Source organism: Lynx canadensis, chromosome A3 (genome assembly GCF_007474595.2).
Source record: "Lynx canadensis isolate LIC74 chromosome A3, mLynCan4.pri.v2, whole genome shotgun sequence".
Classification (NCBI taxonomy): Eukaryota; Metazoa; Chordata; class Mammalia; order Carnivora; family Felidae; genus Lynx; species Lynx canadensis.
The window spans coordinates 46,043,565-46,059,645 of NC_044305.1; the positions used below are offsets into that span (position 1 = coordinate 46,043,565).

The 16,081-nt window shown below is 42.2% G+C and overlaps 2 protein-coding genes across 2 annotated transcripts in view; one reads left to right on the forward strand and one right to left on the reverse strand.

Moving 5' to 3' along the window:
* XRN2 (5'-3' exoribonuclease 2) overlaps positions 1–5,551 on the forward strand; it is an 80,622-nt gene extending 75,071 nt beyond the window's left edge. Inside the window, exons 29-30 of the mRNA XM_030310206.2 lie at positions 2,665–2,803; positions 5,014–5,551. Coding sequence (XP_030166066.1) covers positions 2,665–2,803; positions 5,014–5,079 — 205 coding nt within the window. The 3' untranslated portion in view covers positions 5,080–5,551. The remainder of the gene's footprint in view (positions 1–2,664; positions 2,804–5,013) is intronic.
* Positions 5,552–11,875: 6,324 nt separating this feature from the next.
* On the reverse strand, positions 11,876–13,359 carry NKX2-4 (NK2 homeobox 4). The gene is made up of 2 exons (XM_030309012.1): positions 12,891–13,359; positions 11,876–12,492 (listed from the first exon to the last, which is right to left on the reverse strand). The coding sequence occupies exons 1-2, from the start codon at positions 13,345–13,347 to the stop codon at positions 11,876–11,878; spliced, it is 1,074 nt and encodes a 357-aa protein (XP_030164872.1). The 5' UTR covers positions 13,348–13,359.
* Positions 13,360–16,081: the final 2,722 nt, after the last annotated feature.

The window sequence follows — 16,081 nt, forward strand, 5'->3', positions numbered from 1 at the left end:
ATTGGTAGTAGTTACTTCGCATTGCCAGCTACTTTCCAAAACAGAAATTTGGAAACTTAAGAATATCGTTGCCATAGACAAAAACTAAGAAAGAGACTCCTAACTATAGAGAACAATCTGGTGGTTAGCAGAGGGTACGAGGTAAGGGGGGAAATAGGTGATGGGGATTAAGGAGTGCGCTTGTCCTGATGAGCACAGGGTGATGTATGGAAGTGTTGAATCACTATATTGTATACCTGAAACTAATATAACACTGTATATTAACTATACTGGAATTAAAATATTTTTAAATAAATATTAAAAAAAATAGAACGTTGACAGTAATGTTAAAAAAAAAAAAGTGTTGCCATCCATGATGCCAAATGCCTCAGATTAGTTGCCTCAATAAATAGCTACTAATTTAAAATAGTTGAAATCTGTCAACCTCAATGCTTCTGTCCCAGATTTAAATAGAAGGCAAATTATACTTGTAACTATTTGCAAATTAATATAATTAATATAGAAATACGGTAAACTTGTGGAAAGTAAGGGATTCTCTGCCAGTAAAAAGGAAAAGAGGGTAATTCCTGTCCCTCTTACTGTTTTTTCCGTTTAATTTCAACTAAATTATTTTTATTAAAAAATTACTGAAAAATGTTTTAAGTAATTATTATGAACAGAGAGGACTTTGTGTTTTTAAATTTGGCTTTGTTTCTAACCTATTTTTAGAACATAAAATAATGTAAAAATGCATTTATAATATATTCCATCCATGCGAGCAGATTTTCCAGAAGCTCAATTGAGTGAGTTTGATCATTGCAGAACTGAAAAAAAAATTGATTACAGTTAACACAATGTGTGAGTTGCATTTTTGGTATGTGGGTTTTGTGTGAATGGCCCAGTTTTGATGAGCCTCCTTGGTTATAGTACAAAACATTAACCCCTCCCTCATGCAGAGACCAGAAGAGACCATTCCTATCTCTGTAGAGCTGTTCTTGCTAAAATATATTTGTATTAATAACAAACCTGAAAAATAATTAAAAGCCTGTATATATGGATATTCTTTCTGAGATAGATTCTTTTTTATTTAATTTTGATTCACTTACAGCAAATTTTATATTTATTAGAGCTCTGGTTTCACCACTAACTAGAAAACAGTATTGGCTGGCTTCTCTGGAGTTCTTCAAGGTCGTTCTTTGAGCCATCACACAAAAAGAATTATCTTTGGTGTTTAAAAAAAAAAAAAAAAAAAGCAAGTTGCAAGTGAAGGCAAGGAGAGTAGGAGGGTGGAGAAGATGGACTGAGGCTTGAATAGCTGTGAGAATATTGGACTACCCAGTAAGCCCAGCTCTGAGCTCCCATCCTCGAAGACCTGGGAGGTGAAATTCTTGTGCTGGTATGGTTATCATTAATACGAGTCAGTGCTTTAGCAATTTTAAAGTTTGACTGTAATTTCTCTTAACATCTGTAATGGCCCCAAAGCATGTGGTGTTGAAATATATTGGAGAATTTTGCTTCTGTTTATTCTTTTTAGTGACTGTTCTATAAAATGGAAGTTGAGGAAAATGTCTCAAGGAGAAAGTTGTGTCTTAAATGGTGATTGCCTTTCTTAGAAGGTGTATCTTTGCTACCTTGTTTATGTGACGGTTTTAAATTATGATTTAATACAGCATACCTGTAGCTTCATATCTGCAAAGTTAAAATAGGCACTTGAAGACAATTAAAACATTTCTTTTGACTAGTAATCTGGGCCGGCAAACTGGGTTATAATAGCTGTTGAATCTGTGTTCCCATGTAAACTGTACACCAAATGCCAGTCAGCCCATGCCAATTAGTGCTCATGTTGCTAGGTCACCATGGTCAATTGTAAGCTGCATCAATAGAACTTGAAAAGATTTCCTCCTGATCAGACCTTTTGACATATTGAGCAGAATAATGGATGGGAAAAAACAGCCAAGTCCCCTACCCTAGATTCAAAATACTGAGCAGTAAGAATTCATTTACAACCTGCAATTAACTAGAAAGAATGGACTCCAAGAACGAGTCTAGACATTTTTAAAAATCAAGCCCATTTTCCTGTCTTGTACATGTTTACACTTCGGATAGCATCTTAAATGTAGCCACTTTGGTGATCTTGAGTCCAAATCTTTGGGTAACCAAACAGAAATTTCACAGTTGAAAATGAGCAAAATATTTTAAGTCCTACCTTTCTGATTCAATGGAGTTTAAGTACCTTTTTAAAAAATGGTGATGGGGCGCCTGGATGGCGCAGTCGGTTGAGCGTCCGACTTCAGCCAGGTCACGATCTCGCGGTCCGTGAGTTCGAGCCCCGCGTCGGGCTCTGGGCTGATGGCTCGGAGCCTGGAGCCTGTTTCCGATTCTGTGTCTCCCTCTCTCTCTGCCCCTCCCCCATTCATGCTCTGTCTCTCTCTGTCCCAAAAATAAATAAACGTTGAAAAAAAAAAATTTAAAAAAATAAAAATAAAAAAAAAATGGTGATACTTTATGAAACATGTTAGACTACGTTGAATATGAGGGACATAAATGTCACTCTAATACTGTATGTCCCATTTGACAAATGGCAAAGTAGATCATCCTAAGATTTGGAGATGATGCTGGATAGTTTGAGACAATGGGCTGTATAACAGATATGACTTCTAATGCCAACATGATTCTTCTCCACAGAGGCGTTGGGGCTGAACCTCTGCTGCCATGGAACCGGATGCTCCAAACCCAAAATGCAGCCTTCCAGCCAAACCAGTACCAGATGCTAGCTGGACCCGGCGGGTATCCACCCAGACGTGATGATCGTGGAGGGAGACAGGTGATACAGCATGGGCCATGGGACAAAAAGCCTGCTGCTCACTTTATACTTAGCATATTTTCTTAAAAACACTTCTGGAAAAGGTCACTGATAGAGTAGCTCAGCTGAACTTGGCTCCCTCATTGTAAAATGTATATAGGGTGATAATCTGCCTTACTAAAATCTGTTACACCATGAAGAATTTTCATCCCCAAGGCTCTTTCAATCATAGCAGTCAGTGGTATTTAGCACAAATAGGGCCAGTTGCCAAAACCTATTTTTTTTTTTATCATTTAAGGATGTTGTTCTTTAAGTAGAAACTAGATCTCATGATAGATATTAATGTTCTAGAAACTGAAAGTAAGAATCTATCCTTTTAACCTTTTAACCTTATTCATCTTAGAAGTCTCCTATCTTGATTCATCAAATACCCTTTTTCATGGAAAGAAATCTCTCCTTCATCATACGTTTTTTGTTTTTTTTTTTTTACCAAATTTAAATAGCCATACTTGATTCAGTATAATAATTCCTAGACAAATTTATTTGGTATGTGTAAGCTTCACTTTCTTCTCTGTAAAGCATCCGGTTTTAGCATATTTAAGCGAGAGGTCTGTTTGTCTCAGTCTATTTGTCCCCCAGCCATTTGACACCCTGGTCAGTATTTACATGCTCTGCAATCAAATCCTAGCCAGAGAACAGGGTCAGAATGCTGCAATTTAGTGTTTTAGTGTGTGTGGTGTTCATGGAGTTTGGCACCTGCGGTGATGTGAAGTGGTTTTAAAATTGCTTACCTGGTATTGCCTGCAGGTCTTTTGCAGTGCTTTGAATATTAATTTTCATATGCAGGTTCTTGTCATGCATCCCTTTATGTAAGACTGCTCTTTTGACAGCTAAGAAAAAAAAATTATACTTTTTTGTGTGTGTTCTTATAAGTGTTCACTTCACAAGAAAATAATCATTTTAATTATCTTTTGAGAGAATTTTGTTACAATCCATTAAAGTCTGTTCATAGACTTTACTTTGAACACTGTCAGCCCAAGATGTCTAAAAATCCCATCAATGGTTTGAGACTATTTATGTTAGAGAGTTGATGGGATGATACTAGGCAGTCTAAATAATGAGTATTATTGAAATGGGGACATACTTATAAACTAGAAAAAACCCTGGAGAATCTTCAGTCCAACCACCTCATCTTCCAATTCGGAAACTGAAACCACGTGGTGCCTGCACTTGGGCAACAGAGTTGGGGCCTGGCTGCCCTGTCCTTCTGATCCTGGTTCATCATGTTTCCCATCTCCTTCAGAGGCCTTCCTTGTAAGGGACTCTCTGCTGTTATAGCAGGTAAAATAATTATTCACTTAGAAGATATAAACTAGTTGGTAAGTTTGTAATTCTTTTAGGACCTTTTAGAAATACATTTCTTTTTCTCAATCTCTCTTTTCATGGAGATACTTTTTATTAAATCACAGGTTTTGAAACACTATTAATTGCAGAAGTTCATTGTTAAAAACAATGTTAATTATGATCCCCACTGTATTTTAGTGAGGTTTATATAACTCATAATTTAAACTACTCCGTGACAACATGGGGGCAGGACAGTCTGTTTCAGAATCCTGGAAGCCTAGAAAGGAATTTTGATGGAATCTTATGTTGTGCAGAAATGTTATTTGCAAGTCTACTAGGATATGTTATGAATGTCACCGGTAAATTGTTCATGTAACAATCTAATGTGTTACTTAATACTCTACAATTTATAGCTAAAAAAAAAAAAAAATCCCTAAAATAAGTAGTTCATTAGGCCTCAACTCACTTAGCAAGCTCTTGCCTTGGTTAAGCAAAAATGACTTTTCTAGTGTAATATGTCTAAAGATGATGTAGGCATCTTACTACGGTGTGGCTTGAATTAATGCCAGGGATGGCAGGGAAGATTGAGAACCACAGAACACTTAACTATAGTTCATTTGTGTACATTGTAGGGAATTTCTTCAGTGCCTGTTATGGCTCATTTGGGTAGTTTTCAGCAGTAGCATTTGTGCTGGAGTCCAGCCTTGCAACGAGCTTTGCATAAAACTGGGGGCCCAAAGCACCTATTTATGAGACACCTTCCATGTGATATACTTTTAAGACCTATTCAGCTTCTTTATGGTGTGTTTTTCCAGAGCAATGTAAAATTAATTTCTTTGCAGAGGTGTTAATCCAGAAAATAAACTCTTGCTTTTGCTTATTTTCAGGGATATCCCAGAGAAGGAAGGAAATACCCTTTGCCACCACCCTCAGGAAGATACAGTTGGAATTAGGCTTTTGTAAAGCTTTCCCAAATCCTTTCATCGTTCTACAATTTTATGCTATTTGTGGAAAGATTTCTTTCTCAAGTAGTAGTTTTTAATAAAACTACAGTACTTTGTGTATTTCTTTTAACTGTGTATATTTCTACTGATCTGATCTCACTGTTTATGTTGCTTTCCAAAGATGTGTGTTGCATAATACAGTGGATCTGAATTTATTATTGCTTGTAAAACACATTTGATGGAATAGGAATACTGGTTTTTCATTATGGTTAAAAATCAAACCAGCTGTGGATTTTAAAACACAGTGTATTCTAGATCATCTGAGATCCATGCTGATTTTTAATGCACAAGAATTAGGTATGAACTCTTGAGTTGGAATCCTCAGCCAACTAGAGTATATATTGTTCAGTATTTCTTTGGAAACATTTCATTAATGTACTTGTCTTATGAAAATTTCTGAACTTTAGTAAAAAAAAAAAAAGAAAACCTCTGGTCTCCTGTGTCCTTATTCTTTTATAGTTTTTAAACATTGAAAATCTTGGCCAAATGTGTTTTTTTTTTAAGTCATTTTTTTCAGAAAACTATTTCTATAATTAGATGTCAAAAGAAAACCAATGTAGCAAGAAAACCCAGCCATCTCCTATATTAATAAGTATGTCAGCTATTGATTTGACTATACCTTCTCTGTGAGAATAAGTTAACGTACATTTTATAAACTTCATGTAGGCTTGTACTCCAGTTTTAAGGACTTGTTTTAAATCTTTAAGGTGAAAAGTTTAATTCATAGCTAATTAGTCTGTACTCCTTAGCATGTTTTTTACGTTATAATAGATTTGTTTTCACTCATTTTTTTTTCTTGCTACTTAGCACACTGTTATTACTCCTTATATTTATGCTTGCATTTCACACATGGCACTTGCACATGCGTTTTCACTTGTTTGCCAGGACAAATTTACACACACACACACACACACACACACACGCACGCGTGCGCGCTTGCTGCTTTGTTTCCATTTGCCTGTTCTAGCCTAAGATTGTAGAAAAAGGCTTCTCTTTGACCTTCTAACTTAGGACATTTTTGCTTTAATATTTCAGCTAAGGCACACTTGTTACTCTTAGCCTATGTGGAAAAAAGGCCACCTTAACCTTGAATAGGAAGTTATTTTGAAGCTATTGAGTTCTTTGCTGGTGATGGGTGAATAGAGTAGGGTCCTTTATTGTTGAGACAAAGCATCTCTCTGCTGGGCATTAACAACACAACTATTGTGTATTAACCTTCACAATACATTAAAGTGATAACACCTTCTGTTAAATGTCTCTATTTTCCAAATACTACAAATGAATAGCCATCTAAATCAAGTATTGCATATTCCAAAGGAGGCCATATAAATGTCTTCCTGTCTGTAGCTTTATAGACACCCCAAACGCACACTTTGACAGAACCTATATTTTCTCAGATCTTTTAGGTTTTAATTTTAAGCTATCATGAGCTTGTCTATAAAGTAATTGTTTTTGCTTGGCCTTTCAATTACGTGTAACTGTTAAGTTTGAAAACGAACGTTTAGAGTATTTTGAAGACATTTAAGCAAAAAAGCCTAATGGAAAAGCTGTGCCTGCCTCCTAGATTCCCTCTTAGAGGTTTGGTGCCCCGCAGCACACCTGCCAGCCAGCTGAACCCTCACTTAACGGGCCTTCTCCGTTCCTTCACCCTTGCTACCTCTTCTCCCTTACTCTTCCTCTCCTTCCCACGTCTGAATCTGCCAGAAAAAAATGCATTCTATTCAACAAGTGTAAACGCCTTTTAGAACTTCAAATAGAATATTTAAAGCTATAAACATTCCCTCCGCATTCAGGTGTAAAAATAGTTAATGGGCCAGATTTCAATAATTAATTATATTATCTTTAAGACACAGTAATTCAGGGTCTAATATTAAAGATGCTTAAAATCTTGGAACATGAAAACAGAGTGACTTTATTGTGGCGCTAAGGGCCCTTAATGCGCAGTTGTCTAACCTTTAAAGATCAAATGAGGTGATGCACGTTAAAATACAAAGCCGTCTACAAACTATTAGCCATTTGGCGTTACAAAGGCAAATTGGGTGTAATGAGCGAGAGGTTAATGTTCTTGCCAGGGCGCGGGGCGTCTGGACCGGCGGGGGTGCGGCTGATGGTTCCAAGCTCCGGTGTTCCCCCAGGCGCGTTGGAGGTCGGGCGCACCTCCGACCGCGTCGAGGGCCCCGGGGCGCGGCGACGTCGCAGCCAGACGGGGATAGAGGCGACGCCCGGGAGCCGCGGACCTGGCGTGGCGGGAACAGACGCGCCGCTTCTCCGAGGCAAGGTCCCCCAGACCCACGGGGCACTGGCGGGCGGGGGAACGCTCGGCCCTCGGCGCACGTGGGGGTCGCGCCTGGCGCTCACCCGCTCCTCTCGGCCCTCGCGGCCCCGCCCGCCGGAGTCCCCAGTCCCGCCACTCTCCGGCCCGCCTCCCCTCCCCCGCAAGCCGCCGTTTCAAGCAGGGCGGGCACGGGAAAGTTCAGACCCCCGACCCGCAGGGTGGCCTGTGTGTCGCGGCCCCCGCCTGGCCCAAAGCGGATCATTGCAGCAGCAGCAGCAGCAGCCGCCCTCGGTTCCTGGAGGCGGCGCCGAAGCATCCCCAACCAGCTCGTTTCGCCGTCTCAGCTCAGTGCACGAATGCGAATACCGGACCCGTGAAGAGATGATGGAAATCTTCTTCCAAGGCTGCAGTTTTAAGTTCTAAGTCTGAACATAACCGAAGTGAGCTAAACTTAGAAATCTAAAATTTAGACGTTGTCTGATGAGTCAACACTCCCCATTCCGGACGGCAGAAAGCTGGCTGGTTCCGTCCGGCTAGTCCGGTACCTCTTCCCGACCGCCCCAGAGGATCATGGAGCTGAGATCCCGCCACACCGTCCCTGGCGATCGACTGTCCTACTATTACTGACCAGGAAGAAAGTCAACCAACAATAAAATGACAACCGCCCGTTCTCGATGGATTTTTCCTCCACGCAGCGTAACGTTAACTGCTTGTGTTGTTTCAAATTTTGTATTTATGGAATGAGGGCCAAAAGAGAACGTGGTATGATTTTTGTATTTGAAATGGGAATAGAGCTATTCACTACTGCAAAATAACTCTAAGTTTGCACAACTTAGAGTTAGGCAGTATTAGTGGTTAAACCTTTATTAGAAGTCACTTAAACAATGACTGAAATAGAGGTTACAAGGGATTTTAAAAAATAGTCTTTCATTCAGTTTTGGGTACACATTTTATCCAATTGCAGATAAATATATAAAGCAAAAACAGTGAAACCAAAAAAACTCTCCCAGAAGCTTCCACTAGTCCCAACTTTAAAATAATAAAAGTAATCTTGAAATTACAAAATTATCTCAATACTTACTAGGGAGAGGGAATTACTGAAGGGATGTGAATGCAATTCCCATCTGCCATTTTCTCTGAATCTTCTCCAGATGTTCACCAGTTTCACTAGCAGTAAAAGGCTATTCCAAAAAAATTTTTTTTAATAAAATGTTTCCTAACTCTCTGTCTCATTGGGTTTGGACATGGGAAGTAGCAGCATTTTAAAAAAACTGGACTGAAATAGTTAACATACAGGGGTTTGTCCTCACACGTTAGTGTTACATTAAACAGTTGGGCAACATCATTTATGCTTTGAACAAATGAAATTTGTCTTGCCACTACATAATGCATTATTTTATGCACAAACTGATATCTAACAATGCAGTCCGTGGGTCTTTATGTGATTGTGGTTCACAAATTTATTCCAAAAGTCTTTCTAAATCAGTATTCAATGCAGCTAACAAAGCACCTCTTTGGAAGGTGCTTGCACTTAGTGAACAGGATTCTGATTTGCTTTAAATTGAAAGTAAACAACTGATAGCAGGATGGAGTTTGAACACAACATCTGTGTTGATAAAAGTCTGATTGACTACTTGTTCTGACCATTAGGTTTTAATTCTGAGCAAAGCCTTAAATAGAAGACAACTGGGTTACACCCTCCACGAGTTCCATATAAAAAACACCCTTCCTGTGTCCTTTAACACTGCACTGTCACACACCCAGTGGTTCAATTTGCATCCTGACACAGATTACAAAAAAAGTACCTGCAATCCCTGCTGTTCCTTTCTGAAACTTTGATTCTGAGTTTTTGTTTCCGTGCATCAACTGGAAAAGATAAATTTGTTGTACAACCCCAAAACATTTTTTTTTTAAATACCACATCTGCAGTTAGCGTTTCTGGAACCAAGTTTTGCTGTGGCCTCTGCTAAACTTTAAGGGGGCTTTGTTCCACTCAGACCCTGCGCGGGCCCTCCCTTTTGGTTGTGAAGACACTTATCCTCCTCTTCAGTTAATGAGTTTCACCTAGTCTGGCCATTTGTGTTGTTATAAAAGATCTGCAAAACACTAATTGCAAAAGAAGGAAAAAAAGCTCTTGCTTTGCGTTAATCAGAATGTGGAATTCTTTAGCAAAAACATTTTCTATTTTAATGTTTCAAGAACCAAACCCTATCCTAATTTCAGGATGTGCACACATAAACTCAGTGCATTTCTGGGTGTAGAACGTCAAGCCATCTGCAGCAGTTAGTTCTGGCAGTGGTTCCCTTACTATTGAGAGCAATGCTGAAAGGAAAAAGATACGCCTACAGCAAATACACTTTCAGAAAATACTGTATAAAGAAGGCTGTTTTTTCTTTTCGATTCAGAGTTCACTTAGTCTAAGAGACTCTTTGCTCTAGAAATAAATTATATCAAGGGAAAAAACTGTCCATGAAGACTTATTTTCTTTGTTTCTTGGAGCCTTTAGTCCATAAGCTATTATTGTTAAGTATTGGGCTGTAAAATATATATACATATTGCAAATTTTGTGGACATTTGGAACATGTTTTCTGGAAGTAAAATTTCAAAATTCTGGTACTACTGTGAGGAAACCAAATCAATATAAACAAACATTTCAAAACGTGGCACATCAAAAATAGTTATGTTAGCTTGGCAAACACTTTAAAAGTTAATTCAATTAATATGCAAAAGCCCAAATTGGGAGAATTTTCTGTAGGTGTGACTGCACCATTTTCATAGTATTATTTTCTGCTCAAATTATTTATGTAAAATGTTTTCAAAAAATTAGTTCTTTTCCAAAAATGCATTCACAGACTTTTGATAAAGGCTAATCCCCTTGTTTCTTCAGTGGTTGCTTTTTCCCCTCTGTCAAAGGGACTGGAGTTTTATGATTACTATTACTTATTATGTAAAATACAGTTTAAAGAAAGTGCATGTTTAATTTCTAAAACACCTTCCATAGGATTCACTTTGCACATTCAGAAAAAACACCTTAACAATGAAGTGAAATGAAATGTTTCAGCCTCAAACTAATTCTAAAACTTCAAATGTATAGGAGTTTTAGGGTCTTTGGCAACCATTTGTTTATCATTTACAAATCATGCTTTATCCATGTTATAATTTTCATTCATTTTATATAAACTAAAGTCCTTCAGCTTGCTTTTGGTGTTTTTACTCCAATACCAGTTATTTAAATTGTGAGTAAACTGAGCTGCACTGTCATGTGATGCCAAAAAGTGCAAAAAAAAAAAAAAAAAAAAAAAAGCCAAACCAAAATAAAACCTGTACAACTTAGTGAAAAAGAAATGACCACTTGACTTTTACAAAAAAAATACTTCGGATTCTTTTAAGTTATATTTAAATATCCATTTGAAACATAGGAAATATAAATTGGCATATTAAAGAGTAAATACATTATTTGTACAACAAAACACCAAGATCGGTGTGCAACCCCTATTAGGTTCGAGATGTGGGAAGATTGTAAATATTTCTTATTCTTTACATTCTGATTACAATTCAATAAATCACTTTATTCTCCTTGACATGCTTTGAAATATAGATTAATTGATGTGAATTTTAGCAAATTTGCTTGCTTGTTCTAGTATTCTGGTAAGGTATTCAAATTCAGACAAGCAAATAATTTAAAGAAAATAATTTGTCTATGAAAGGATAGCGTGCATTTATTTTATCAGTTGATCTGTGAGACCAGATTTCACATAAAAAGTAGTTTGCAACCCTTCCTTCTTATAATGAGCTGCAATCTTACGGAAGGAAATACCCTCTTTCAGGGTAATATAGAAACACGAATTCGCCAAATAACGATTAAAACATTCTAAAATCAGCATTAAATTTAAAAAGCTGTTATCAATGCATATAAGCAATGTTTTGATTTTTATTTCATTTCTGTATTACCTAAATGGCAATGATTCCCCTGCAATAATGTTGCTATGTGCATGATCCACCTTGAGCTACAATTTACTTTCAATCAAACATTAATGAAATTGCACTTAAGGGGGAGGCCTTTGAAAATTAATCTCTCAAGTTCCACTCCAAAAAAGCATTCATTGTTAAAGCTGGGTTGGTTTTTAGAGCTACAAACACCAACAACGTTTCCTACTTTTAAAACTCTGAGAGCTTTGGTTAGGAACGTGGTGGATGTAGACACAGCCAGCTTCCGAATAATTTAGGAACTTCTGGAAAGAAGTCACCACTTCAGTCTCCTGGCGTGGTATTATTCAATTCCAGGGCCGTCGCGGTCCCCCAACCCCCAGCGGAGAGGTCCAGAGCGTGCCCCCTCCATGACCTATTCGTTAGTTTTTGATAGTCGCGTACACAAGGGTCCGCTTCGGTGTGTTTTCCCCATCCGTTCTCGAAGTTCGTTGCACACCCTCCGCGCCGCAGGCAGGACCCCAACCCGGGGCGCCCGCGCGGTCACCACGTCCTGCCATAGAGCAGGTTGGCGCCGAGCACGCCGCCGCCGTAGTCCCCTGCCGCCGCGTCCAGGGCCGCCAGACCGCCTCCCGGGCCGTGCAGCGCTGGCGGGCTGGGCGACAGCTCTTCGAGCTCGGGCGCCGGCGTCGGGGCCGGCGGCTGCGGTCCGGCCTGGCCGGGTGTCGGAGTGCCGGCACCGTTCTGGCACGGCTTGCCGTCCTTGACCAGCACGGGCACCGCCACGCGGCGCGGGGACGGTGGCGGCGGCGGTGGCGGCCCCAGGCCGCCCTCCTGCTGCAGCTGCTGCGCCGCCTTGTCCTTGGCCTGCCGCTTCATCTTGTAGCGGTGGTTCTGGAACCAGATCTTGACCTGCGTGGGCGTCAGGTGGATCATGCTGGCCAGGTGCTCGCGCTCGGGCGCCGACAGGTACTTCTGCTGCTTGAAGCGCCGCTCCAGCTCGTAGACCTGCGCTTGCGAGAAGAGCACGCGGCGCTTCCTTCGCGGCGCCGCCGCCGCCGCGTGCAACGGCGCCAAGGTCTTGGCTGCGTCCGCGATGCCCGTCAGCGACCCCATGCCGGCCACGTTCACGCCCGCGGATGGCCCCATGAACCTGGAGACTGGGGAGGGGCCCGAGGGGAAGCCCTGTGAGCGCCAGGCCCGCGGGGAGCCCGCTCCCGCCGCCGCCCCGCGCTCTTCACACCGCGCCGGCCGCGACGCCCGCGGGACCCCGGGTGGGTCCCGGCACCCTCCGCGCGCCCAGGGGCCCAGTGCCCCCCGCCCCCCGCCGGGTCCCACGACACCCCCCCACCCCCCGCCCGCGCGCCCCCGGCTGGGTCCCAGCACCCTCGCGCGCCCGGCGGCCCAGGGCCCCGCGCCGGGTCCCCGGACCCCCCGCCCCGCGCGCCCCCGGCCGGGAGCCCAGCACCCCCAGCCACGCGCGCGCGACCTGGGCGGTGACAGGCAAAGCCCGCGCCGTCCGCCTGCCCTCAGTCCCCGCGCTGCCCGCCCCGCTCACTTGACGAGTAGCGCGGGTCCGGGTTGGCGCCGTACCAGCCGGTGGCCGCGGCGGCCGCGCCGCCCCGCATGCCGTCGGTGTAGGCGGGCAGCTCGCCCACGTTGCCCAGGCCGCCGTTGCAGTAGCCGCCCATGGCGCCGTGCGGGAACTGCGAGACGCCCGGCGGCATGTGGTAGGTGGCGGCCGCCGCGGCCGCGGCCGCCGCCGCCGCCGCCGCTGCCGCCGCGTTGTGGCCCGCCATGGCGTGCGGCGGCTGCATGCCCGCCACCGCCGCCGCCTGCGAGGAGGGGCCGAGCGGCGGCGCGCGGTAGGCGGCGGCGGCCGCGGCCCCCAGGGGCGCCCCCAGGCCGGGCGGCGAGCCGTCCATGGCGCCGCCGAACTTCTTGTAGGTCTCCTCGATGGGGCTCAGGATGTCGGACACGGAGAAGGGCGTCGTGTGCTTGGGGCTCAACGACATGGCTCGGCGGACGGCCAGGTAGGGGTGCCCGGGGCGGGCGCGGGCGGGACGCGGCGGCCGCTCGTCGCCGCCACCCCGGCTGCGGCGGTAGCGCCTGTGACGAGGAGTCGGCGGCGCGGCGAACCCCCGAGCCGCGGGATCTGGGGTTTATTTTAGTCCGCCGCCAGGTTTACGACAGACTCGGGGGGCGGAGCAACATCCCAAACGAGCAAACAATGGTCATTGACATCTTTTTCTCTACCCTCCACCCCCTGTAATGGAGGCAAAAAAGGTAAAGGGGGCAGTTGGGTGTTTCTTGAGAACATCACCCCCCTTTGCTTTCTCCATCCTTCCCGCCTGGAACCCCGGCAGTTACCCCAGCCCTCGAGCACCAGAAATAGAAAACTCTGAGGTCGGCGTCCAGGCTTGACGTCGAGGACTCGGCGCTTCTTTCCATCCAGACCGCAGTTTTCCAAAAGGGACTTTGTAGCAAAGTCCGGTATATTTGGACAGCGGCGATGTGGTGCTGAGTTGGAGGGGGGTGTGCAGGGCTCTCTTGGTCCTCCCCGGTGACCAGCCTCTCATTCGCGCCATCATCTAAAGTGTTAAAAAAAAAAAAAAAAAAAAAGGCTCTTGGGTCCCACCATAAGAGCGCATAAAGAGATGAGGTACAATGACCACCCTCTGCCTTTGTAAGGCTTCTAATTTATGCATCTTTAGACCCTTAAGCGTCATTTTGCGGGTAACCAAACAGGCACTTCTAAATTAGCTCCAAGTAGCCAAATCCAAAGAAGAGAGAAAACATGCACACAGAGACACCCACAAATACACAGATGCTAACTTGTAAGTATTCTGTTTTTATCTGTGGGGATGGAGGTTGGATAAGAGGAAGAGTACATATTTATTTCTTGGGCTGTTTCGTCTTCAATTTGCACATGTAAAGTTCATCACAGTTTTCTTTCCCTTTGCTGTTGCTGCTGCTTTCTTCCTTCTCCTCTCCCGCCTTCCCTCTCTGGCTGTCAAGTAAATATCCAACTTAGGGTTTATTCTCCTATCACTACCATGATCAAAGGAAAAAAAAAAAAAAACCTTGAAAACCTAAATATTTCTAGTTGTTTGAAAGGGGTCTTTTTGTTGTTGTCAGAAAATACATAACCTCTTCAAGGAATATGAAGTGGATACAGAAACCAGGTAAAAATGATAGTTTCTTTTGAAAAATATGAAACCATAGATAAACTGATTTAAGAAAAAAAACAACTTTGTCAGTCTTTAATTTGCAAATTTACCTGCAGAGCAAAGAACTTAGTCTAAGTTCTCTCCACCAAATGCTGAGCATGGCAAAGAATAAGACAAAAGAAGTGTGTAAAGCATATTGTCTAAATTTTGAAAACAACCTTGCAGTTAAAAAAAAATGAAAATGGGGAGATGAAGATACAGTTTTTAAGTTTTCCTGGATACTGGTGGGGCAAGAGAAAGGAAAACAAGGAGAATGCTTTCTTAAGCCAGATTTTATTGTTTAAGAAGAAGAAAAAGATGTGTGAAAATGATTCCAGTTTAACCTAAGGGTACATGTCTTGAAAGCAAGAACAGTGCTACCTATTCCTTTTCCTGTTTGGCTTCAGCCCTTTGGTTGGAATGTCTTCCATAGCTTTGCTCTTATTGTTTTAATCTTTGTTTTGTTCATTTCAGTGAGTTTTGCAAAGAATCTGCCCTCTGTGGGGCTAAGGGGTATGCGGAGGGATCAGTATGGTCATCTATGAGGACAAAGTGTCAACCAGGCAAGTGTGTAGAGTAGTATTTTAAAATACTAAAAGAAGGAAAGGCGAAGTTACATGAATTGTTTGCAGTTGTCAGTTAATTGACTTGGCAAGATCAGTATTGCTACAATTTAACATGATGTTACTTTCACAGACTTTTACAGGTCTTTCCTGAACATGAAACACTTGGGCTAGGTCTTCATCCTCACCTGCACTGGAATTGCCTATTCATTTTTTTAAATTAGTGACACACAAAGAAGCATTTACATATGTACTTGTGATTGCTGGAATCCTGAAAACTGCAGTTTGGCTTTTAAATTCTGGTTTAATTCAAATAGTATTGTTTACTTGTATTCGCTTAAATAAAAAATAGAAAGTCTTTCATTTCAAACTTTTCTCAGCGACAACGAGGTAAGTAAAAATATTTGTGTTAGGGCATCTGTGGATTTAAAAAGTCTGTTGTGAACCATTATATTTTATTTTTCAAGTTCAAACATGTCTCAGAAATGAAACCTAGTGTCATAATGTTCATGTTGATTAGTTACCTACTTGAAAAAGTGTTTAATAAGATTTTTTTCCAGATAATTATTATTTACTCTTTGTTCACGCTGTATACTTCACCTTGTGTAGTTTGTTATAGAACCACAGGATAGCAGTTCACATCTAGTTGTTGCTTATTTTGTTTTTCAACTGTATTTGTTCCTACTACGGGTTCATTTACATATAGAAGCCTCCTGTTTTTAAACAAAAAAAAAAAAAAAGCACTTTATCCTGTCTGGAGGCTCTCTGCTGAGAGTTACTTTCTGGCTGCTGGGGAACTTGATGCCCTGAATATTACTCCTTCACTAGAAGTCAGTAGTTGTGGGGTAAAAAAAATCCATAATCTTTAACATTTCTCTTTCTCAATTATTTGTGTCTCATTTTAGAAATTATGTACTTTTATGCTGGAAACACTATTTGGATATATGCAGATGATTCTGAAAGTAGATGTAGTCTGG